At 32.4% G+C, this 22322-nt stretch overlaps 2 protein-coding genes across 2 annotated transcripts; one reads left to right on the top strand and one right to left on the bottom strand.

The window, feature by feature from the left end:
* Positions 1–6173: 6173 nt before the first annotated feature.
* LOC129309065 (ranBP2-type zinc finger protein At1g67325) lies at positions 6174–9845 on the top strand. The gene is made up of 10 exons (XM_054950411.1): positions 6174–6328; positions 6645–6690; positions 7022–7137; positions 7422–7695; positions 7984–8054; positions 8467–8512; positions 8596–8705; positions 8888–8912; positions 9009–9160; positions 9417–9845. The coding sequence occupies exons 1-10, from the start codon at positions 6320–6322 to the stop codon at positions 9417–9419; spliced, it is 852 nt and encodes a 283-aa protein (XP_054806386.1). The 5' UTR covers positions 6174–6319; the 3' UTR covers positions 9420–9845.
* Positions 9846–14610: 4765 nt separating this feature from the next.
* Positions 14611–20018, bottom strand: LOC129309383 (squamosa promoter-binding-like protein 2). Its single transcript, XM_054950947.1, has 5 exons — positions 19805–20018; positions 17088–17786; positions 16768–16901; positions 15811–16056; positions 14611–15253 (listed from the first exon to the last, which is right to left on the bottom strand). The coding sequence occupies exons 2-5, from the start codon at positions 17744–17746 to the stop codon at positions 14907–14909; spliced, it is 1386 nt and encodes a 461-aa protein (XP_054806922.1). The 5' UTR covers positions 17747–17786; positions 19805–20018; the 3' UTR covers positions 14611–14906.
* Between the last annotated feature and the right edge of the window lie 2304 nt (positions 20019–22322).

The following is a 22322-nucleotide window of genomic DNA, read 5'->3' as shown; positions in this document are numbered from 1 at the left end:
ATCAATTACTTTAATTTAAAAGTTAGTTTTATTTAATAATAATGCAAGTTTATAATTTAACTTATATTTTATTATTTATTTAAATCATGACTTATCATTTTACATCCATGTATTGTATGGGACACATATTAGTTATTGTGAAAAAAGAGAAAATTTCAAAATATCTAATTACATTTTCATAAAGACTTGAAGAATATTCAAATATTCATAAAAGTTATCGTGAAAATTGAAGATATATTCAAATATATATGCACAATCATTTCATGAAAAACATTCTTCTGTCATATATAATACTCTTCTGCATATGTGGATTTCTTTCATATATACAAGGAAGCTATCGTTAATGCAAAATACTATCGTGATGTTATATATTTCATTGAGTGCAAAAAATCTTCTACGAAATGCAATTTTTTTATGTGATATGCAATATTTTCCTATCAGGCGCAAAACTCGATCACTTGATAGCATAGATTCTTGAGTCCCATACATCTTTCACAATATGCAAATATCTTCCATTCGGGCATATTTTCTTCTATGAAGAAATTTAATGTTCCCAAATACTGATATTGAAGGACCTTGATCTCTTAAGATTCCTAAATATTGATTCCGAAGGACCTTGGTTATTTCTTTTTGTTTTGCTTTATTTCATCAAGAGAATTTAAGTCATTTGCCGTTCTCAAATATTGACACAGAAGGATTTTGCCCTTCCATAGATTCCTGGTACCTTAGAGCAATAAATTTGCTAATGAGGGTTTTTTGGGCAATTTTCCTTTAATATTAGGGTTGTTCCGTGTTTATGCTTATCCTCGTTCTACTTGGCCCTTGATTGTTGGATAGTATTTATTAATAGTTTGAATATTATTATTTTTACATATTTTTTAAAAAGAATTATAATTTTTCTTTTAAAATTTAACACTTAATACTTTTTAACAACTTAACTATTATTATTTGCAAGAAATTGCATTCACTTTTAAATTACGAATACACAAGTCAAATTGTAATTTACAGTGAAATTGTAAATATCAAAAGTTAACTTGTAAATTGTGTGTGAAGATTTGTAAATAACAATAACAATATTATTATTTAAATTATTATATATATAAAAATTAATATTTTAATAAGATATTATTAAAAATCATAATATTTTTAGTTATTTATTAGTGTAGTTGCTAGTAAGGTGATCTTTTAATCACCTAGTACCCCGTTAAACTGGTGGATTAAAATGATATTTTGATCTTTTTAAGAATAAAATAACATTTATCTATTGATATTTATTGTAATTTATGAAACTTAATTAATATTAATTTTTTATAAAGTATTTATTTATTTATTTTTGGTTCTCTTTAGTAATCTAACCAACGGTCAAGTTAATATTTGTCAATGCATGGTAGGGGCAACATTACTTACACTGTTTTCAAATGTTGTTTTCAAATATTGGAGAACATTAGAGCTCTAGACATTCCTAGAGACAACACATAGTTTAAAAAAATTGCCATGTATCTTGATATAATTTTAAGCACTTTTCTTGATTTTTTATGATATGTTTGGATGCTTGTTTGGGAGACCCAAACCTGGTTTTCATTAAATGGTCGCTCGGCTATTTTTGTTAAACTTGAGTTTCGCTCCTCAAATCTTGAACCTCAGTCTTGGAAGATTGTTTTTGCAAATTTGAAATTTTTGTACCCAATTTTCCCAGCGCCATTCATTTTCTAGGGCTGATTCCCAAACATGTATGCATAGATTCAGTTAAAAGAGTATTCTAAATAAATTTGGAAGTAAAATCTTTTGGAACTTGGTCCGCATTTAGCGGCATGCTAAAAGTTTATTTGTCAATTTCAAAATGGCAAAAACAACTTCCACTTGCGTTTTCTATACTAACGTTTTCATTGTGACTGATGAGCTTTCCCAAAACAAAAAAAAAAAACAAAAGAAAAAGTTTTCTATATCCAAATTCCAAACACCAGTTTAGTGGAAGTTAATTTGCTAAAAGAACTTTTGGGATACTCAAAGTGGTACCCAAACACCACCTTAGCATGTATAATTGCGCGCGCGCACGCACATGCAAACAATGAGATTCCTTTGAGATCATATTGTAGGAGATATCATGTTCTAGTTGTTAATGCGGATTAAATGGTTGGTCTTTTTCTTAAATCTTTGTTGAGCATATGTGTGTCAATAAAGATTCAATAAATGTGATGTTCAATCTTAAATTGTCATAATAGAAAAAATCTGTGTCACATAGAAAATATCCTTTAGATCTGCCAACAAGACTTGAATAATGAGTTCCAAACCTAGTGATGCTCTCATAGAAGTTGGGAAATATTAATAGTGCAAAAAAATATCAATTAACAGAGAAAAATATCAAAATACTGATTTTATCCAAACAAGATCATACACTACGTTTTCAATTAGTGTGGTTAGATGACACATGTACTCATTAAAGGAGACAATTAGAAGTTGTCTATATTATTTTAAAATATCTAAAAGGGTCATTAAGAAGAGTTCTTCTACTCAAAGTGGGGGGTTGGTGACCTAAATTATATAAAAAGGGGCCGCTCTGGATTATATCGTAGGGAGGTTACCGCAGTCCTTAACTTATGATTAGTCTCATTGTTTAGGGTTTGTTCATTATCTAAATTAAGGGTTGATTTAATTTGTAATCCTTTAAGTGAAGGAATGTTATGATGTTTTATAAGCTTTGTTATTGTTTAATGAAAGGTTTTCATCAATATTCTTCTCTCTTAAATCTTCTTGACAAAGACATTTAACAATGCTGACTGAGCAAGATTAACAAATGATAAATATCAATAATTTGCATGAGGGTATATAAGAAATAATGAGTTAAAAGGAAGATACGAGATATACCCCCTTCATTAAAAAATAAAGATATTTTTAGTCAAATTTTGGACCCCTATAAAAGAGTTAATTATTTTAAAACTAATACCACATTTCCATATTTACACTTATTATGCACATTTTTAGAAAAAAAGTATATTGATTGCACTTTAAAAAATTAATATTTTTAAACACTTAGCCTTTCAAAATGTATTTTATATTTTTTAATAGAGAGAGCAAAAACAATGCAAAATCTGAATTCATAACTATGGCTCAAGGTAATTTGTGAATGATGTGGTTTCATTCAGTGGTGGAACTAGCCTAACTATTTAGGGAGCTAACTTTTAGATAACAAAATTGTTAATTTAAACTTTTTAAGATTTAAAAAATTAATTTTATGAGTTAAAAAAATATTAGATAACAAATCATGTATAATTACATACTCCCTTCGTTAAAAAATGTAAAGCATTTTTAATCGAATATCACCCCCACTAAAGTAGTTATCCATTTTTAAACTAACCCTATTTTTTCATATTTATCTCTATTAAACATTCTATAATAAATATAAAATCACTATTAATAAGGGCATTTTTGAAAAAAAGTAATGATTACATTTTAAAAGACTAAAAATATTTTATATTTTTTAATATCCAACTTCTTAAAAAATGTCTTGCATTTTTTAAAAGAAGGAGTAATTTTTTTAGAAAAATTTAAGATACCCAATTTGAATATCAAATGATGATCCATTTTTGCCACCATAATTTTAATAGCTTTTTATAATTAACTTGAACAAGACATGATGATGTCCTCTTTAATAAAGGGTGAAGGGAGTATTGTACTCCCTTTAAACCACAATATAAAATATTTTTTAAAAGCCTTATTTGGGCCAAAAAATGACATTGTATTGTTTTAATAATTGTTTTTTAATTATACCCTTACTTTATTTATTATTTATTTTGAAAAAAATTATGTAATAAAATTTTGATTATCATTATTAAGATACTTATATAGAGTATTTAATAATGATATGATTATAAAGATGTACTCCTTCAATTAAAAAATCTAAAGTATTTTTAACCGAATTTTATTCCAATAAAGTAATTATCTATTTTTTAACTAACCCTATTTTTTCATATTCAACTTTATTAAACACCTTATAATAAATATAAAATTATTATTAATTGGGACACTTTTAAAAAAAGTAATAATTATATCTCGAAAGATTAAAAATATTTTATATTTTTTAACGACAGGAGTATATAATATAGAGATTTATTTCGATTGGGAGGAGTTACTTAGAAAATATTTGTAAGCCATGAGAAAATTTGAGAATGGGATGAGAGAAGTGAGGTACATATTACAAGGTAAGGGTAGAAGGTTTTTTTTTTCTTTTTTCTTTTTTTGTGGGGGTGCAGAGTGCTCCGCCCCTGGTTTCATTGATTGTTGATGGATTTAAATATAAATGGTTCATGGGGTCCTAAAATTAAGCTCTGTTGTGACCGCATGGCAATGGTTGACAGCTCTCCTCGTAATGAGGTGTATATACATATTTAATAGCGTAAACAAGTTTGGATAGTTGCTTTATAAATAAGAATGTTGAGGCAAGCGTTATTTGTATTAAGGGCTTTTTGACCAATATGTTGAAGGCAGCAAATAAAATTATCTAAATGCTACACCATTCAAAAATATTTACCCAAATACTACATTAAAAATTATTTAGACAGGAGATGAGTTTACATTTGTAAACAACTTGTTTACAAAAAAAAACAATTTTGTAGTTAGAAAATCTGATATTTAATTTTTTTTATTTTTTATGAAAAGTGAAATTGTTCACTTAGTAATTGAATTCAACTTTTTTTAGTGATAAGACATAATATTCACTGTGAAGATGTGGCTTTTCCTACCAGAATCTCTTGAAATGCTTTCCTTTCCCTATTTTCATTATATGGTGCTGGCTTGTTTTTCCAATCACCACTTAAAAATGAAAATATAAGAGAATAAAAGTCTCAAAATTTTACCCAATCTCATTACATGCCACTCACATCATTATTTATTTTTAACTCACCCACTCTTACTTAATTGAAGCATATATTTCATGTTGTTGTTAAATGTTCTCCTCTTTTTGAGATTCAAATGTTTTATTTATTTGTATAGTCAACGTATTTAAATTAAACTAAGATGATTCAATTAAGAAAATTGATTGTTGACAAGTAGAATATGCTTTATTTGATGGTCTACCAAGTTAAAAAATATAAGTGTTGTATCTAGTTGAAAATAGTGTAGGATTATCAAATAAAAATGTGAATGATCCAAATTGAGTGAGAGTGAGTGAATTAAAAAGGGATGATGATAAGAGTAGCATGTAATGAAATTGACTAAAATTTTAAGATTTTTATTTTCCTACATTTTTATTTTTAATTAGTGATTGAATAAATAAGTAGCCACCATATAATGAAAATAGGGAAGGAAAAGCATGTAAGGAGATTCTTATAGGGATGAGTCACATCTTCATAGTAAATATTTTACTTATATTTCACTCATTCATTAAGTGAACTATTTCACTTTTTATAAAGTAATAAATGTCAGATTTTCTGACTATAAAATTATTCTTTGCATGAATGAGTTGTTCACAAATCTAAACGCTCTTTTTGTTCCAACAATTTTTGATATAGTATTTGAATAAATATTTCTTATGGTGTGGCATCTAGGTAATTTTGTTTCTTATTTATCTCATATTGGTAAAAAAAGCCTTTATTATCAATAACTTACTCAAGATCAAACAACATGCATTTTAATCAAGAAATTATCCTATCTAATTTTAAAGAGCTCGCAGATAAATTAGACATGATAGACATTATTTTAGTTGATAAAAAAATAATTATTAGTTAGTTATTTTTAAATTTTATTATATTTTTTATTTATTTTTTATTAAAATAACTTATTATTTATTCATTTTAAATTTTTTTGTACTATATCTCACATTTTTAAAATATTATTACTTAACTACCACATCAAATTATTTTTAAAAATTACTTTACTTTAAAATAGTTAAAAATATGTTTTTTATTTTAATATTTTTAAAAGTTTAAATAAATATGATAAAAATTTTAAAAATAATTTTTTAAATAAATAATTATTTTTTAATAAAATAGGCGGAAACAAGCAGCCCTTTATAAATATTAATATTAAGTAATAATAATAATTAAAATCCGAACTATTTTTAAAAATGTATTTTGAAAAAAAGAAAAGGCCATGGGTCGTCGAATAGATCCTCAACGACAAGTACAATTCATCTACAGTAAGTAAACGGCGTGCGTCGCAGTACACACGTTCGAACATAGACTGGGGAGATCGAACAAAAGCCCTGGAACTTACCGCAAGTCTCGTGAGCTGCTTTTGTGTGCGCAGCTGGGCAAAGCAACATATTGGCTTTTCCATCGCCGGCCGAGATCTCTTCGATTTAACTCCGCCATAGGTCGTCGTCATGTCTCAGGTGAATGCCATCGCCCTTACATTCCGTCACTTATCCTGTTTTATTGTGCCGGATTTCAATTTCTCGTGTTTCTAGGGTTACTTCGAACCTATCAAAACCTCCTGATTCGTTCCATCTATTTTTGAATTAGCGGGCTGTTAGGGTTTTATTTCTCAATTTTTGCTAATAGTTTGATTAAGAGGAAAGCTGAGTTGTGATGTGTAGACTAGTTTGGTTGAGGCTTGATCGTGCCCCAAGAATTTGTCAGAATGTAAGGCTCTGTGGACTCCACGATTTCCTGATATTTTTTTTCTCTTTCGTTCGCTCGTGTCTGCAGGTTGATAACCGAAACTCTTCGGCGGCCAAGCGTGCCCGTACTGATGGTTCGTGATGTATCGCATTAGTTTTTATTTGCTGTTGTTAACCTCCTTTTCTTTTTCCTGATGCGTATGGATTCTTAAAATTTCTATTTCTACTTTTTCTTCCTCTCTTCCCATATCATTATCTGAAATTACCCCGCAATATGAGAAGGCATACTGTAATCCATGCATACACAGAATGGCACATTCGCCTCCCGATCATCATGCACACTCGGTTTCTAAAGTTGGGATCTTCTCCAAATCTAGATCTCTGAGGATACTGCAATCGCCTGCCATGACATATGATTCCTACATCTCACTTTGATGCTCTTCTGTAATCTTACTGTGCTTGCAGGTAGTCGTAGGGAAGATGATTGGACATGCCCTAGCTGTGGCAATGTAAATTTCTCTTTCAGAACAACATGTAATATGCGTAATTGCACTCAACCCAGGCCAGCAGATCATAATTCGGTGAGTTCTGATTTGTAATGTCCTGATTTTCTCTTGAGGGTTTGCGTTTGGAAATGATGAAGAATTTCAGTGACTTGCCCAAAAACTATAATTAGTGGCCTTGTCGTGGAACCTTTTGTTTTTTTGGCTCTTTGGGTGTTACGGTCCTAGATGTATGCTTAAATGTTTATGCTCAGTTCCATTTAGCTGGGCTCTGGCATAATTTATAAATTTTCATAATACGTTTCTTTCTCTTAAAACTATCCTATCATCAACATAGTAGATGTTTTTCAATTCCTTATCAGAAATCTGCTGCCAAGCCTCTACAAGCTCCCCAGGGTTATACATCCTCCACTCCTTATGTCGGTTCTGGTGCTCCCTCTTCAATGTATCTTGGCGTTCCACCATATGGGTCTTCTTTATTTAATGGTTCATCTATTCCTCCATATGATGTTCCATTTTCTGGAGGATCAGCATATCACTACAATTATGGAAGTCGTCTTTCTGCTGGGAGTCCTTACAGACCACTTCATTTATCTGGACCAGTACCATACTCGAGTGGATCCATGCTGGGAAATGGTATGTTTTGTTTTCCTTAATCACCTTGTTCAAATAAATGCCCCCTTCTTTCAAGAAGAACAAATGAGATAACTGATGCTTGATATCCAGCTGACATGTTAGATTTATGAAAGGAGAGAATGGGGATGAGTGGCAAGGAGAAATTGGATATGCCTGCCTCTTGTATTTGTGATTGATTCAATTAGTTATTAACTGTTATATTTGACGTTTGTATACTGTTGTCTCTTGTTGAATGTTGAGAGGTTCTTCTTGATGATAATATACCTATTTGCTGAGAATATTTTGTAGGTGGGATGTATGGCATGCCTCCCCTGGTGGATAGGTATGGCCTGGGTTTGCCAATGGGACCTGGAACTATGGTATGAACTATAAGATCCTATTCATTTATAGCTTTGAATATCAGTACCCTTTTGCTGAAAATTGTTTTGTGGTGGCATGCCCCCACTAGTGGGTTGATGTGGCCTGAGTTTTCCCATGGGACTTGTCACCTGCTGATATTGTCCTTGCATTTTATTGTTTCTTGGTGATTTCACATCACAAATTTTTCATTTATATATTGATTTCGTTGAACTTGCATGTTCTTGCAAGTTTCAATAGCCTTGTGAAGTTGCTTTTAACTTGTAGGTACTAATGAAGCAGTTCTTTTTCTGGTGTTAGAAGTTCGTTATATTCCATTTATTAGCTGCAGGAGCTTGAACTTATCAAAATTTGAGATTTTAAAGGATTTTTTCAAGATTGAAATTAATAATTAATTAATATTTTTATGAGCAGGGCCCCAGGCCAGGGTTTTTCCCTGATGACAAGTCTCAGAAAAAAGGTGCGGATTTGTTGTGTTAACTTTGTATGCTTGATTGTAATGAAAATTTCTTGGCTTATCATTTTTCAACCTGCAATGTTTAGATGCCACTCGTGACAATGACTGGACGTGTCCAAAATGTGGCAATATCAATTTCTCATTCAGAACAGTATGCAACATGAGAAAGTGCAACACACCAAAGCCTGGATCACAGGTTTGCTTCCTCTTCCTTGTTTTTGTGCAGATTGATTACCACTAATAACGATGGTTGTCACTAACATGTCACTAAAGTATTGGTTGATATTGACTTGTAATGCAATATTGATGTTACATTGCAAATATCTGCGATTGAGTGCTTTTTAATCTATACATTTTGACAAGAATATTGTGTTGCAGGTTTCTAAATCAGACAAAAATTCTAGTAAGTATCCCTAGTCTGTTGCCATGTATGTTATTATCTGATACCAATCATCAGTTAATGATTGCATTTTTTTTTTTGTGCCTTCTTGTCATGTAGAGCAAAAGATGCCTGAGGGGAGTTGGACATGTGAAAAATGTAACAACATAAACTACCCATTCAGAACCAAGTGCAATAGACAGAATTGTGGTGCTGATAAACCAGCTGAGCCTAAGAAATCTCCTTCACCGGCATCAGACCAAGATGATCAGGTCTGTTGTAGTATAGAACATTACCTTTGTATAGCTATCCTGCATTGTTTGCAATTATTATTGCTCATGCAGACCTTTGTGTGCATGTTGAACCTCATAAAATGTCAAGCTGATGCAAAATTATTAATTAGGTGGATTTATTGGAAAATTTTCACATTTTCTGTTCTTCATTTGGATTCTTTACAAATTATAACTTCCTATTTAATTTTTTTGTCCCCACTGCATTTCTTTAATTTGCAATTATTTACTGTTCCAGTGAGTACTAGGACATGTTTGGTTGAGAAGGTCCAGAGTTGTCATCCAGCATTGCTCAATTATGGTGTCTGACTGTCAGTCTTGTCGTCCTCTATGTTGCAGCAGTTGTCAAGTCTCCCACCTTCTTATGACCTGTGTCAAATTGTGTATTAACTGATGGTATTGGTCTTTGTGGATCATTATTATGCATGTGTCAGCTAGTTTGTCTGGCATTATTTGACAGTTTGGTTTGGTATCTCAGAGATAGGTTTTCTGTATTTTCGGAATCAGCTATTATTCTAGTGGGTATGTTACCCTATACGTTTAGGTAAGGTAAGGTACCCAGAGGCAGAAAGGCTAATGACAGTTCCAGTTTTCTAGTTCTTTTTTCTTTTGGTTCTTGATTGTCTACATTTGAGTTTTCTCAATTTAATAGATGTCTTTAGAAGCTTATGATGATTCAGATGCTTAGGTTGTGTAGCATGAGGCTTTGGGTAATTAGAAATGCTCTGCCAAACCCTTTGAGGGTTTCAATGAGTTGTACAAGCCTCCTTTTACTGGTGCTATTCTGTGCCACTCTGAATGACCGGTGCTAAATTTGATTGACTCTAGGACTATTCTTTTGGTCCTGTTCGAGTTCATTCTTGATTAGGATCACAACCCTAAACCCTAAGCCCTATACCTTAACCTTGCATATTTAACATGGTAGTCTGCTGCACAAAATGAAGACATCTAGTTCTGCCATCTGGGAATTTTGTGGGGTGTTCATGTTCATCCTGTTTCAGTTGACTTTGCTTTCATTCACGGTGGTCAATCATCAATTGAAGTTTAAAACAGTTTTTTCATATCACGTCTCGAATACAATTTTTGCATGTCAAACATGCCAGGAGATGTCCGTCCACTCTTTGGATCCTTGCATGTCCGTTGAGTCCATGACAAGTTTCATCCAAAAATCTGACTTGTTCATACGAGCATAGATAACTTCATCAATTTCATTGTATGAAATGTGAAATGTTGAAATCATGTTTGAGGATACATCACCATAACCACTTCACTGAAGCGGAGCAATGGAACGAGTGGGCAGCACAGCACATATGGTATGTTTGGCAGTAGGGAATTGGAGGGTGAGAAGTGGAAGTTGAATTCAAAATTTGGTGTTTCTGGTACACTTGAAGTGGCTTCTCAGAGAACTGGGTTCCATCAAATTTGATGAAACTGGGTTCCACACCCAGACCCAAAGAACTACTTCTCTGAAATTTCTTATCTGACCATTTTGCCCTAGCACCTTCTCTCCTAAAACAAAGGATGATGGTGAAGATGGAGGACCATGGTCGACGACACACTCCAGATTGATGGCGATGTATGACGACACTAAATTTGGTTTTTAGATTTGATTTCATGAATTTTTCTTCTTCTACAGTGGTTCACGATGGTGGTTCTTCCGTGGATTCAGATCTGGTTCCTCATCTCTCTCCATAGCCATGCCATAGATCTGGTCCCTTATCTCTCTCTCCATAGATTTGATTTTCAAATCTGGTTTTTAGATTTGGTTTCATAAATTATTTAAACTTTGTTCCGTCTGTTGTTCATCCGGATGGTGATTCACAGCAAGGAAGGGGTTTGGCGGTGGCCAATGGTTTACAGCGAGGAAGGGGATTTGCAAGCCGCTTCCCCTCGACCCCTTTCTTTTTTTCCTGAAATCTGGTTCTTGCTTGAAAGTGGAAGTTCATGTTTGCTCGGTTTACTGGGTGTTGAATATTTTCGATGACGTTCATGCCTGATGCAAAGGTGGTTGGGAAGATGGGGACGAGGATGGAAACTTCTCTTTTTTTTTTTTTTTAAATTGGGGTATATTTTTGTCTCCAAAATATAAATATATTTATTAAATAAAATTATTATCTCACTTTTATGAGCGTACTAAACATATTTTTAAATTCATTTTTACCTTAACCCTAACTTCCAATTCCACTTCCACTTCTATAAAAATTTTTATCTGTACCAAATGGGGCAATCATTCAATGATAGCAGTAGCCTCAGAACGTTCTATAGAAGAGTATGGTTGGAAAAGAAGCTCCCTTTTTAGTTTTTGTCGATGAATAATGAAAAGGTTGCGCATGTTGTAGAGCATGTGATGGAACTCTGTCGCCCACTTTGGGTGTGTTGAATGAACTGGAATATCAACGTTGGATCGCATCAATTGGCTTCGCCAATCATTATTAATTCATTCATTCTCATCCGTGAAAAAGGTCCTCATCCAGGTCTGATGGGGAAAGTTTAGGAATAGATTTAGCGCTTGGTCACAATTCATGCACGCCATGTTTAGAGTGATTTGCAGTGAATTTCTAGTACAAGTCTGAAAATTATGGAGATTTAATTTTTTTGGCTAATTTCAAATGTCTCTAATGAAAGGTTATTATTTAAGCTGAGAATAAGAGGTTTAATGCTTTTGTTATGGAGTTATGATTGTGATTAATTTTTCAAGGACAATAGTTAAAGGTTTTATAATAGGAATATAGGATTGAAGCGGGTGTTGTTTAGTCAAATTTTTGAATTGTTGGAACACAGTTGAGGGCAATTATTTTAATATAATTTATTACCAGTGGTAGTTTGCAAATTAAAATTAGAGATGTAGTTATATTGTAATAAAAGTTAATTGAAGAAAGTGAACGATCGGCTGACCCGGAAGAGTGGTTTGCATATTGCATTTAGAAGATGAAAATATTGAAGCACAATAGTATCGTCATGTGTCTTGGTGATCACCCAACCGATTTGAGATCAATTTGGATTACACGGGTCATTTATAGACATGATGTCTGTATCAAATGAAAGTTAGAGTCAGGTATTGATTTCAATGTTCACCGTTGACACCATCCTAATACCAAACTGTATTACTAGAGTCATTATTTAGAGGCTTCAACAATGTTTCGCCTCTTATTTTATTTTATTATTTTTTGAAAAAAGAAGTTTCGCCCGAATGTAAGTAGAAAAGGGGACAATTTTCAACATAAAACACTTCAATTTAAGTTTTCTAAGATCATCAGTACAATTAGCCTTCTTGTTATTGAGATGGATTGTCTCGATCTCTTTAGAGTCCTGGTTCATAGAGACATTTCATATTGTCCGTGGGCTTGTCATGATGGGTTGCTAAAAGATTTATTTGGCTATAACGGAGTCCTTGCATTTTCTCTCCTTGTCGTTTATAAAAGGAGATGACAATTCTGCTGCTGACTGGTTGGCAGCATCCTCTTTAAAGAAAGTGAATGCAAATAGATGGGTTTTCTGTCCACCACCCCCTCTCATCAGTCTTATTCTCAAGGATTCTGATCATTCCCAGACTTCATTTCAGCATCCTGTGATGAATCGTGACACAGGAGGAATTGGTTGACTTGCTGTCTTTTTTCTCGTTTTGTCCGTTGTCTTTTAAAGGTCTTTGCCTTTTTGGCTTGTGACTTTCTGTTGCTGTTCCTTTTTTTTCTGTTTGTAATAATGGGATTATTGGTTAAAAAAAAAAGTTTTCCAAGATTATCAAACTGAAATTCTCGAGATGTGTTTCAGCAACAAAGTTTTGGCTTATCAACACCAAAAAAAAAAAAATAGTAAACATTAATTTCTAGGAGAAGAAGTTATGATTATTTAAATACAAGATCTTAAATTTGAGTTTGTGTAAATATAAAAAATGTCTTTGGAAAAATTACTTTTAAGTAGACTTGATAATGATTGAATTTGATCTAATCTTTATTAAAGAAAAAAAAAGAATTCAAGTTAAAAATTCGAGTACGGTTTCTAACAAAATCAAGATTCTTAAACATTTTCTAAGATTCCCTTTTTGGCGGGGATGATAGGGTTATCTTTATTATTAAAACTTTATTTATATTAGCTATTACATCAAAAAAGAAAAGAGACGAAACAACTTACTACTTGTAACGAATATGAATCAGTTCCCTTTTTTCTTTTCCTTTTTTTTTTTTAATTTTGGCCGCAAGGACCAGTTCCCTGTTGCATCTTGCAACCGCCACAAGCTATCATCAGTAGACAGAACACTTGATAGAGAATAAATAAAGGAATATTTCTTATTCCATCATTTGTGCCACCTAGGAAGTCACCTATACACATATCTGTACGAATGCGTGTGGATGCGCATGTACCGTCAAAAAAAAGAAGTGTATATGCATTGATTTGACTTGTTATATATTCTCTCCGTTAAATAAGATATTTTTAATTAAATTTTATTTTTAATAAAATAATTATTAATTTTATATTAATTCTATCTTTTTATATTTATTTTTATTAAACACTTTGTAATAAATATAAAATCATTCATTAATAGGAACATTAAAAAAAAAGATAACGATTGCATATTAAAAAATTTTAAAAAATTTATATTTTTTTAAATTCAATTTTTCAAAAAATATATTTTTAAATGAAGTAATGATTTGTGATTTCTACTACTCATACAGCAATTTTTGTTATTTAAATTTTTAACTTATTTTTAATTTTAAAATTCACTTCTTTTAATGTCATTGGAGACAGTCAACTGAGCATGCAAGTTTAAATAACTAAAAAATAATAAGTTCAATACAAGATCTCATTTCTGTGCTTCCCAATTTCCGAATTGTCCATTTTAATATAAAAAAAAATTAATTATTTAATCCTTTTAATTTTGATTTAATTGTAACTCAATTTTTAAAATTTTGATTCAGTTGTAAATTAATCTCTCAAATTTATCTTTTATAATTTAATTCCTGAAATTTTAACTTCTTAAATATTAATCCCTATATTTTAAAAAATAAAATTATAAAAATTAAAAATATTTTAAACTTTAAATATTAAAAAAGTTTAGTAATTTAAGATATTAGAAATAAACTTTAAAATATTTTTAATCTTTATAATTTTATTTTTTAAAATAAAAGAATTAATATTTAAAACGTTGAAACTTCATGAATTATATCGCAAAAAGTAAAGTTTAAAATTAATTTACAATTAAGTTAAAACTTTAAAGATTAAATTATAACGAATCAAAATTCAATAATTGAATTATATTTAGATTAAAATTACAAAAATTAAATGATTAATTTTCCTTAACATAAAACTTACAAGCAAACAATATGTATCTTTTAAGTTATCAAAACTCGATGGTTGAACACAACTCGAAGCAAAATGCATACGTAGTTCAAGTAGAAACACCTCCCCAAAAAAAAAAAAAAAATCTGTACAAATGAATAATAACAGAGGACGCTTCATGTAATTAACAAAAGAGACGACGAGGAAAGAGGTCTCGCTGGGTCCTTTTTGTTGAGTTGACCAAACAAAAGCTCTAATAAAATGTACCAAATATAACATGCAAACCGGTTTAGATATGATCCCCACAGTGAAGACGCAAAACAGACCGGGCAAAATAAAGACTTAAATGTTGCATACGGGAAGTTAAGCACAAAAGTCATTACGAATATTATGAGGCGAGACTTGACCTCTCCTGGGCCTAATAACTGGATTAAGCTTGTTAGGATACTCGTTAATCCAACTGATTGCAAAAGCCAGACTCATAGGGTGCTCTGAACAGCTGGAAATCTTCAAAGTGAGAGTCATCTTTACAGTCTGAGTATGACGAGATGCCGATACGGGCATCGACTGGATGTTGACAAGTCTGCCAGTAGTCTGACGAAGCACAAGGCAAGCACTGAATCATTGAGTGCGTTACAGGTGGAGTCGTACCGGTAGGAGTTGTGCGATTGGAGTGCTCTTGAGAAGCAAACTTCGTCTCGCATGGAGCCCAAGAGGTGGTGGTTGACAGAAGAGAGAGAGCACGGTGAAAATCTTGTGTAGCATTATCATCTGATGAGGTCACGAAATCTTCTATCCCTGCAAGTGTTTGTGCAATGTGAATAATAATATGGCTGGAAACAAACAAATTTTGGAAACAACCTCACTTCAGGACTTAGCTAAGAACCCCAATTATTCTGTTCAATGTTGCATGCCTATATGTATAATGATAACCAATGCTAATCCTACAAACCGAGCATTATAATCTCTGGCGACTTGACAGGAATCGCCTTCAGCTTCTATAAAGATAATCTAACCACCACTATTTTCTTTTTTGTACTTTTGGTTAAATTATAGTTTACCAATGTGAATGTCTTCCTCTGATCACTTAAACTAGTTTGTTCAGTAGCTGTATGGGAAATTTTGTTTTTCACAATAGGCAGGCTAAGAGATCTGTGAAGGAGCTGGCAATAGCTGGCGGAAAGTAATCAACCAATCAGAATATCAAAATATATAGAAAGCCCATTCATAAGTTATGAACAAGACATGTAATGTATATAGAAATGTGTCTATTATATGCTTTAATGAAAAACGTTCCGAATTAAATCTGTGGGTGGATTCATGAAGCTGAGTTCTCAAGAAAGAGGTGAAACGACCTGGATTGATAGTCTTTGCTGTTATGCCTTTGGAAGTGCAAAGGCCACCGGGACCTTCAGAAAGCTTAGAAAAGGTACTTGGGATCTCATTGAAGGGCTGATGCACCTGCCCAATGGTACCTCCTGCTTTTGCAGCTTTCATGAGAAATTCTTTCGTTTGGGAGATGCGGCTGCTGTATGCATCTTGCCAAGCAAAGTTGATAGCGGCCGTTGAATTAGTAAAAGGGCCCATCTGTTGCCTCCCATCTGCAGGGTATGCATACATCAGATCAGTATAGTTTTAATGGCACTGTCACGAATTTAATTGCTTGCACTATCACGGACACTCTGGTCAGTTTTTCTTATGAAAAACTAGGGTTTGCGGTTGTTTGGTTTGAATTTTGACTTTAGAAAAGTCTCAATTGCCATTTGCTAAATTTGTTTGTGTAGGAGTTTCATACAAACTCGTGGTCTTTCAATAGCAAAGGTTAAAAACATATCTTTAATTAAATACATCTTTCTGCTTTCTGCTTTCTGCAGGTGACATAAGTTCCCATGACATGATGACACAGTGCCTTTCTTTGCTCAGGTTTATCCTAACCCAGTTTCCTCCAGATTAAGGCAGTTACAGAATCTTGAGCAAACTAAAGCAAATTTAGCATGTTTGGAATCACAATTTCAAGGTGTGTCAAAGCATGGTTTTGGTAGAAGCAACAACAGCATTACTTCTACCAAAACATGGTTCTGAAACCCGTCTTCATGTAGTTCCAAACACACACTAAGATGTGCAAATAACAGTAGCAGAATATCTAAACTTCATGACTCTAATTTGCCATAATCTTGAATATGTCAAGCAAAGCTGTAGCTAGCCCAGGGATGGACCGAGAATATATATTTGAGGGCACAATTTTATTCTCTCTTTTCTTTTTTTAAAAAAGTTTGACCACGGGGGATGATATTCCAGATATCGAGTTATACCATATGGTGATGAGGACAAAAATGATGAATTCAACTGGACTTCAGGATGAGGCTTCCGACGCCTCGCATTATGATCAGAAAGACGACGCCGGCAACTTCTTTTTTTTCCATCAAACTCTGAGAGACCGTGGAACCTTCAACATTATAAGTATATGATCATTCACAACCAATATTTCCTAACATAAGACAGAAGCACTGGAAGTAAATCCCGATTGATGGATCATAATGAAATGTGCATGACAATTAATTAACTCTTGATTAATCTCCAGAAAAAATCGTGTGGCTATCCAAATAATCAGATGTTTGTCAAGAGTCTTTACCTGCTACATTGCTGGCAAAATCTACGCTCCTTACCACCTACAACGACATTTGGGCATTTGGAATGATTTTCACAAACTCTATGCTTGCGATGGTAATCTTTAGCTGATGATAGGTCAAGGTTACAGCCTTCAACCTGGCAGAGTGGAGGTTGTGAGCTCTGACTATTTGACTTACATTTTTTCCCAGCACTCAAAGATGGCATGGGAATCCCAGAGTGAGATGCATTCTTTGTATCACTTCCAACATAGGCATCTTCAAAGTACAGCCGTTTGCCAAGCTTTAGACTGTGCAATGGTTCACCAGAGACAGAAGAATGCTCAAGTGCGGGAGAATTTCCAAGAGGCTCTTCTTTTGACCTCTCTTTCTTACCATTAGCATCTTCTTGGGATCCTTCAAAAGTGAGCACTGATGTTCTGCTATACCCATTTGATGAAGAATTGATGGAAGCTGATTTTGAGCCCCTTGATGAAGAAGTATATCGCAGCACAGACCCAGAACTATCAATACCACATGATGGATTGAACACGCCAACATTGATTTCTCTATCTTCTTTGCCACTCCAGTCTACCGGTTTTAACCTAGGATTCTCAGTTGCTTTTGTGTTAAAAAGTAGGTGTTCCCAGTCCCACTGTGAAAAAGATTTTGCACTCCAGTCCATCTGAAGACTTGAGAGATTCAAATCAAGTGGTCCAGGCAATCTACAAATATATTTAAAATGAAATTGTTGGTCTTAAGTTTATATAGAAGCAAAAAGTAATACAAGCTCAAGTCTAGTAAAAAGCCAGATAAACTGGAAGAATAATAAACCAAATCCCAAAAGCACCAACAAAACCGATATTAAAACAGGTGAGCAATTGCCAAAATACACAGATTTCAAATAATCTATATCTGCATAATTTTCAAAGTCAAATAATAATTAGTCTTTACAAGACAACATAGATTCATTTGTTTCTGCATCATCAATGCATGTTGTGTTAACAATGACATAAAACTAAGTACAAAGTTAAACAGAAATTGAAACAGGCAATGCCAACATCCTGATGGGAGAAGCAACTCGTAACTCCATTGCCACTACATACTAATGAAGTGTGACAACATTCTTCACCACAGAAGAAAATTCCCAACCTGAGATGCCCCTGGAAGAACTTTTATGTTTTTAATGATTATTAAAATAAAGAAGTTAATTGCATAAATCCATGCACGCTCTCTCTCTAGTGTTCTGCAAATCTCCGTCCACAAGTTATGAGGCTGTGAGTGGTTTTAGATTGTGATTAGAGCTTCAAGTTGAAATAAAGCCATCCCTACCCTTAAGTTTACAATAGATGGCCATTTAACTCTAGCACCGGTAAAGTTTATGCAGGCACCAACTGGAACTAGTCAATCTGTCATAATTTGTTAGTTCAGCTCCCGCAGAACGTTAGCACCATTATTTCCCTATCTTCTAGCCTTCAACAGCCTTTACAGGGACATTTATAGCATTGGCAGCAAGTACCAAACCTTTGCCTATAGGGTTTACCTCTTGAGGTGATTTAACTCTTCCTACTATTGTATACTTATTATACATCTGGGAAGCTTCAGTTCTAATAAAGATTTTGCTTTGAAGATCTTGATCACTAAGTCACCAGAAAATTTACGTAAATGAAATTTAAATGTAAGATACTAAAAGATTATTTTACACGCATCCTGAATTGTGAGAGCGACCTCCTTTATGTAATCGTCCTTTCAATAATTCGCTTTTGCCACAGAAATTTCAAGTAGTCAACCATTGAATAGGACCCAAAACAACCCAAGCACCCAAAATGATTATCTGGATAAACCAGATAACCAGAACCCACAATTATTTAGCAACGGCAACCACAGACCTCAGTTTAACCTTTATTTTTCGATTGAAAATAAACACCTCCAACCTAACTTCGTAATCATAAATATCAGCAACAAATCAACAAACCTGCAAGGAAGCTACCTAACGGTCCAAACCAATCACTGAGCTCTGACTCTAAGGAGGGCGGGGGGACTTATTGTAACCCAACATGTTAAGTCGGTTGATTTTCAACTTTCCTTTTTCAAATAAATTCGGATATAGCTGTTACTTTTAACATGTAATGCAATGGAATTATGAAACCCCTTTCAAAGATCACCTAAGGTTTCACTAAGAGAGGAGAAACATTTCGAGAAACTACCGGCATCGTCTCGTTCTCGCACTCTCAGTGGCATCACTTCATAGAGTAAATAATAAACCCAAGCGTCGCAAAACGGTAAAGACGGCGCAGAAAAAGCATCTTTTTCATTGGCTAAAAGCGCTCCTTTACACAAGGCTTCAGAGAAAAGGATATTTCAATCTGACTCCGGCACAAAAGGAAATCGTAACTAAAGTAGTAATAATAATCATCAAAATAAGAATAATAATTAACAAAAAGAAATCAAACATAACCGCCGCAAAAACTCTACTTCTCATCTTCCATCGCGGCCAGCATAAAACGGAAATAGAAAGAAATACCTAAATAGGCTAGTCAAATAAACTCAATCTCTTGAAACAGTAAACGATCTCTATTTGTGGTTTTCATCAATATCAGAAACCAAAAAGTTCGCGAAAACATCAGATTCCAAAGGAAGATAGAAGAAATGAAGTTTAAGAAACCGATCAACACGGTGCTCGAGGTCGTGCAAGCTAAATCATCAAAAGCATAAATTCCAGAGGATAAATCGCAGGGCTTACAGATTCCGAAAGAGGACCGAGGATTAAATAGGAGATATCGCTGTGCATTTGGATTCGATGCATTCCATTGGTGCTCACCAGCAGAGGCGGACGTGGACGTACCAGCAGAGCTCTGAGTCGCTCCTCACACACTTAAGGTGCATTTCTGCTTTTGGGTGCAGCCTGCTAGCAAGCAGCCTTATAACTCCAGTGTCTCTTTTCCATTTTTCACTCTCTTTTCTTTTTCGTCTCTTTTATGATCCTCTCAATTATTATCGGACATGAATAATCCAGCGAATACTCATGATCGGGTCGGGTCGGGTCCATCCAATATGGGCGGACTGCCCGAGTTTTTTTTTTTTGGGGGGCCTTTTCACTTTAAGGAAGAAGTTCACCATTTTATGCTTTTACAATTTTTTATTAATATGGAGTAAAGAATTGGGAAAATGACAAATATTTTTTTAAAATTAGAAAAATGAAAATTTGGTCTTGTAAAATCTCACAATGCTTTCTAAATTTTAAGAGATTTAATTATCATTAAAGTTTTTTATAAAATAATAAAAATACTCCTTTATTTAAAAAAGTGTAATAATTTTTTTCATCATAACTTTAATTTTAAAATTCACAATTCTAATTTTGTAAATAATCAAAGTGTTTTAGGCATTTATAATTTTCTCTTACCTTTTTTCTTCAATCAACAAAATACAACAAAGTTCTTTATTCACAACCTTGATTTTAAAATTTATAACTCTAATTTAATATATATCTAAAGTGGTTTAGACATTTGTAAATTTTTTTCACCATTTTTTTAATCAATAAAGTGCAACAAAGTTTTTTTTTTTCATTCATAATTTTGGTTCTAAAATTCACAATTTTGGTTCAATAAATGACTAAAGTAGTTTAAACGTTTACAACTTTTTCTTATCATTTTATTTTTTAAAATTAAAGGGGGTTTTTTGTCATTTCATCAAAGACTTTAATGACTATTAATTCTTTTAGGGCTTAGAAGGTGTTATCACATTTTGGAGAACCAAATTGTTATTTTCCTATTATTTCAAAGGGATTTATTTATTATTCTCTCTAAAAAATTATATGAAAGAGGAAATATTTTTAAAGATAATATTATTAAGGAGTAAATTTAAAAATTTCTTTCTTTCTTTAAACGATATCAATAATTTAATCATATTTTCTTAGTTTTACTTAGATAATTAGAAGTTTATGCACCAGAAGGAGCACTGTGAAGTGTGTATATGAACAAATGAGCAGTAATTTAATTTTTTTAGTTTTACTTTAATTCTTTCTTCATTTAAAAATATTAAAATTAAAGTCACAAATCAAAAAATTTGTTGTGAAATAAATAAAGATCTAGAAGAAGAGAAGAGAAAATATTAGGAGGAGAGAATATCCAGAGAGAAAGAGGAGAGATAGTTCTCATTTTAGTGTGTAGAATATATTTGAAGTATTTTCTATTTATAGGTACATATATAATAAAATACGCAACATGATAATAACTAAAAAAATATTATGGTAACCGAAAATTATTGGAGAATCTAAAAAGTATGATGAGATGATGAACATCCACATAATATTTTAATATTCATAACACTTCCTCTTGGATGTCTAGACAATGTGCCTCATTAAAATAAATCTCTTGGATATCTTCAGATTTACAGAAGTTACCTTATTAAAAACTTTACCAGAAAAACTCAATGGGACAAAACCTTATTTAAGAAAAAAGAGTACAATATAATTTTTACTTTCCTTAATGATGATGTCACTAACTATTCTTAAGTCATTGTCCAATGAACTTGTGCATCAATTCTTGAATATTGTTGTTAAAGATGCCTTTGTGTTTTGATATTCTCTCATGGCTAGACTATATATGAATCATTGCCTTCATATGATATTTTCAAACATCACTCTTCACATATATTCTAAATATGAATATATTTTTCACTTGTCATATATTTCATGAGAGTAGCAAAACAATCTTGATATACATGTATTTTCACAAATAAATAACCTCTTAGAGGTCAACTCGTATGGTTTCAACTAGACATATAAAACACATGCCAAATCAATTAATTTTGCTCCTAAATAAGTTTAGTAAAGTAACATTACATGATAATCAATTCCTCAAACATATCATATCAAATATATATAACTTCATTGCAAATCAATGTAATATTATAAATGGTGATATAAAAGCATTCATATATGATGTTTCAGGACCACATTTTATTATTCTCTTGAAGAAAAATGATCTCAATTCACATCTAATCACCTAATATCTTAATATCTTTCTTTAATAATTAAGTGCTTATATAAACTTTTCAAAATATTCGATAAAACTAAATAAATCAATGTTGATGCAAATCAATATGTATATCTTCATATGAACAAATATAATGACAGAGAAAATTTCTTGAGGATCTTTATAAGCTTTTGTCATCTTTAATCCATCTAGGATTTTCAAATAAACATCACTATATAATGAGCCATATAAATAAGCTAGCATTTATTAGACATATATTAGATT

This window comes from Prosopis cineraria, unplaced genomic scaffold (assembly GCF_029017545.1).
Source record: "Prosopis cineraria cultivar Desert tree isolate PC_DT_omini unplaced genomic scaffold, ASM2901754v1 PC4, whole genome shotgun sequence".
In the NCBI taxonomy this organism is placed as follows: Eukaryota; Viridiplantae; Streptophyta; class Magnoliopsida; order Fabales; family Fabaceae; genus Prosopis; species Prosopis cineraria.
The sequence above is the reverse complement of the archived record's forward strand: the minus strand, read 5'-3'. Positions and strand labels throughout refer to the sequence as shown.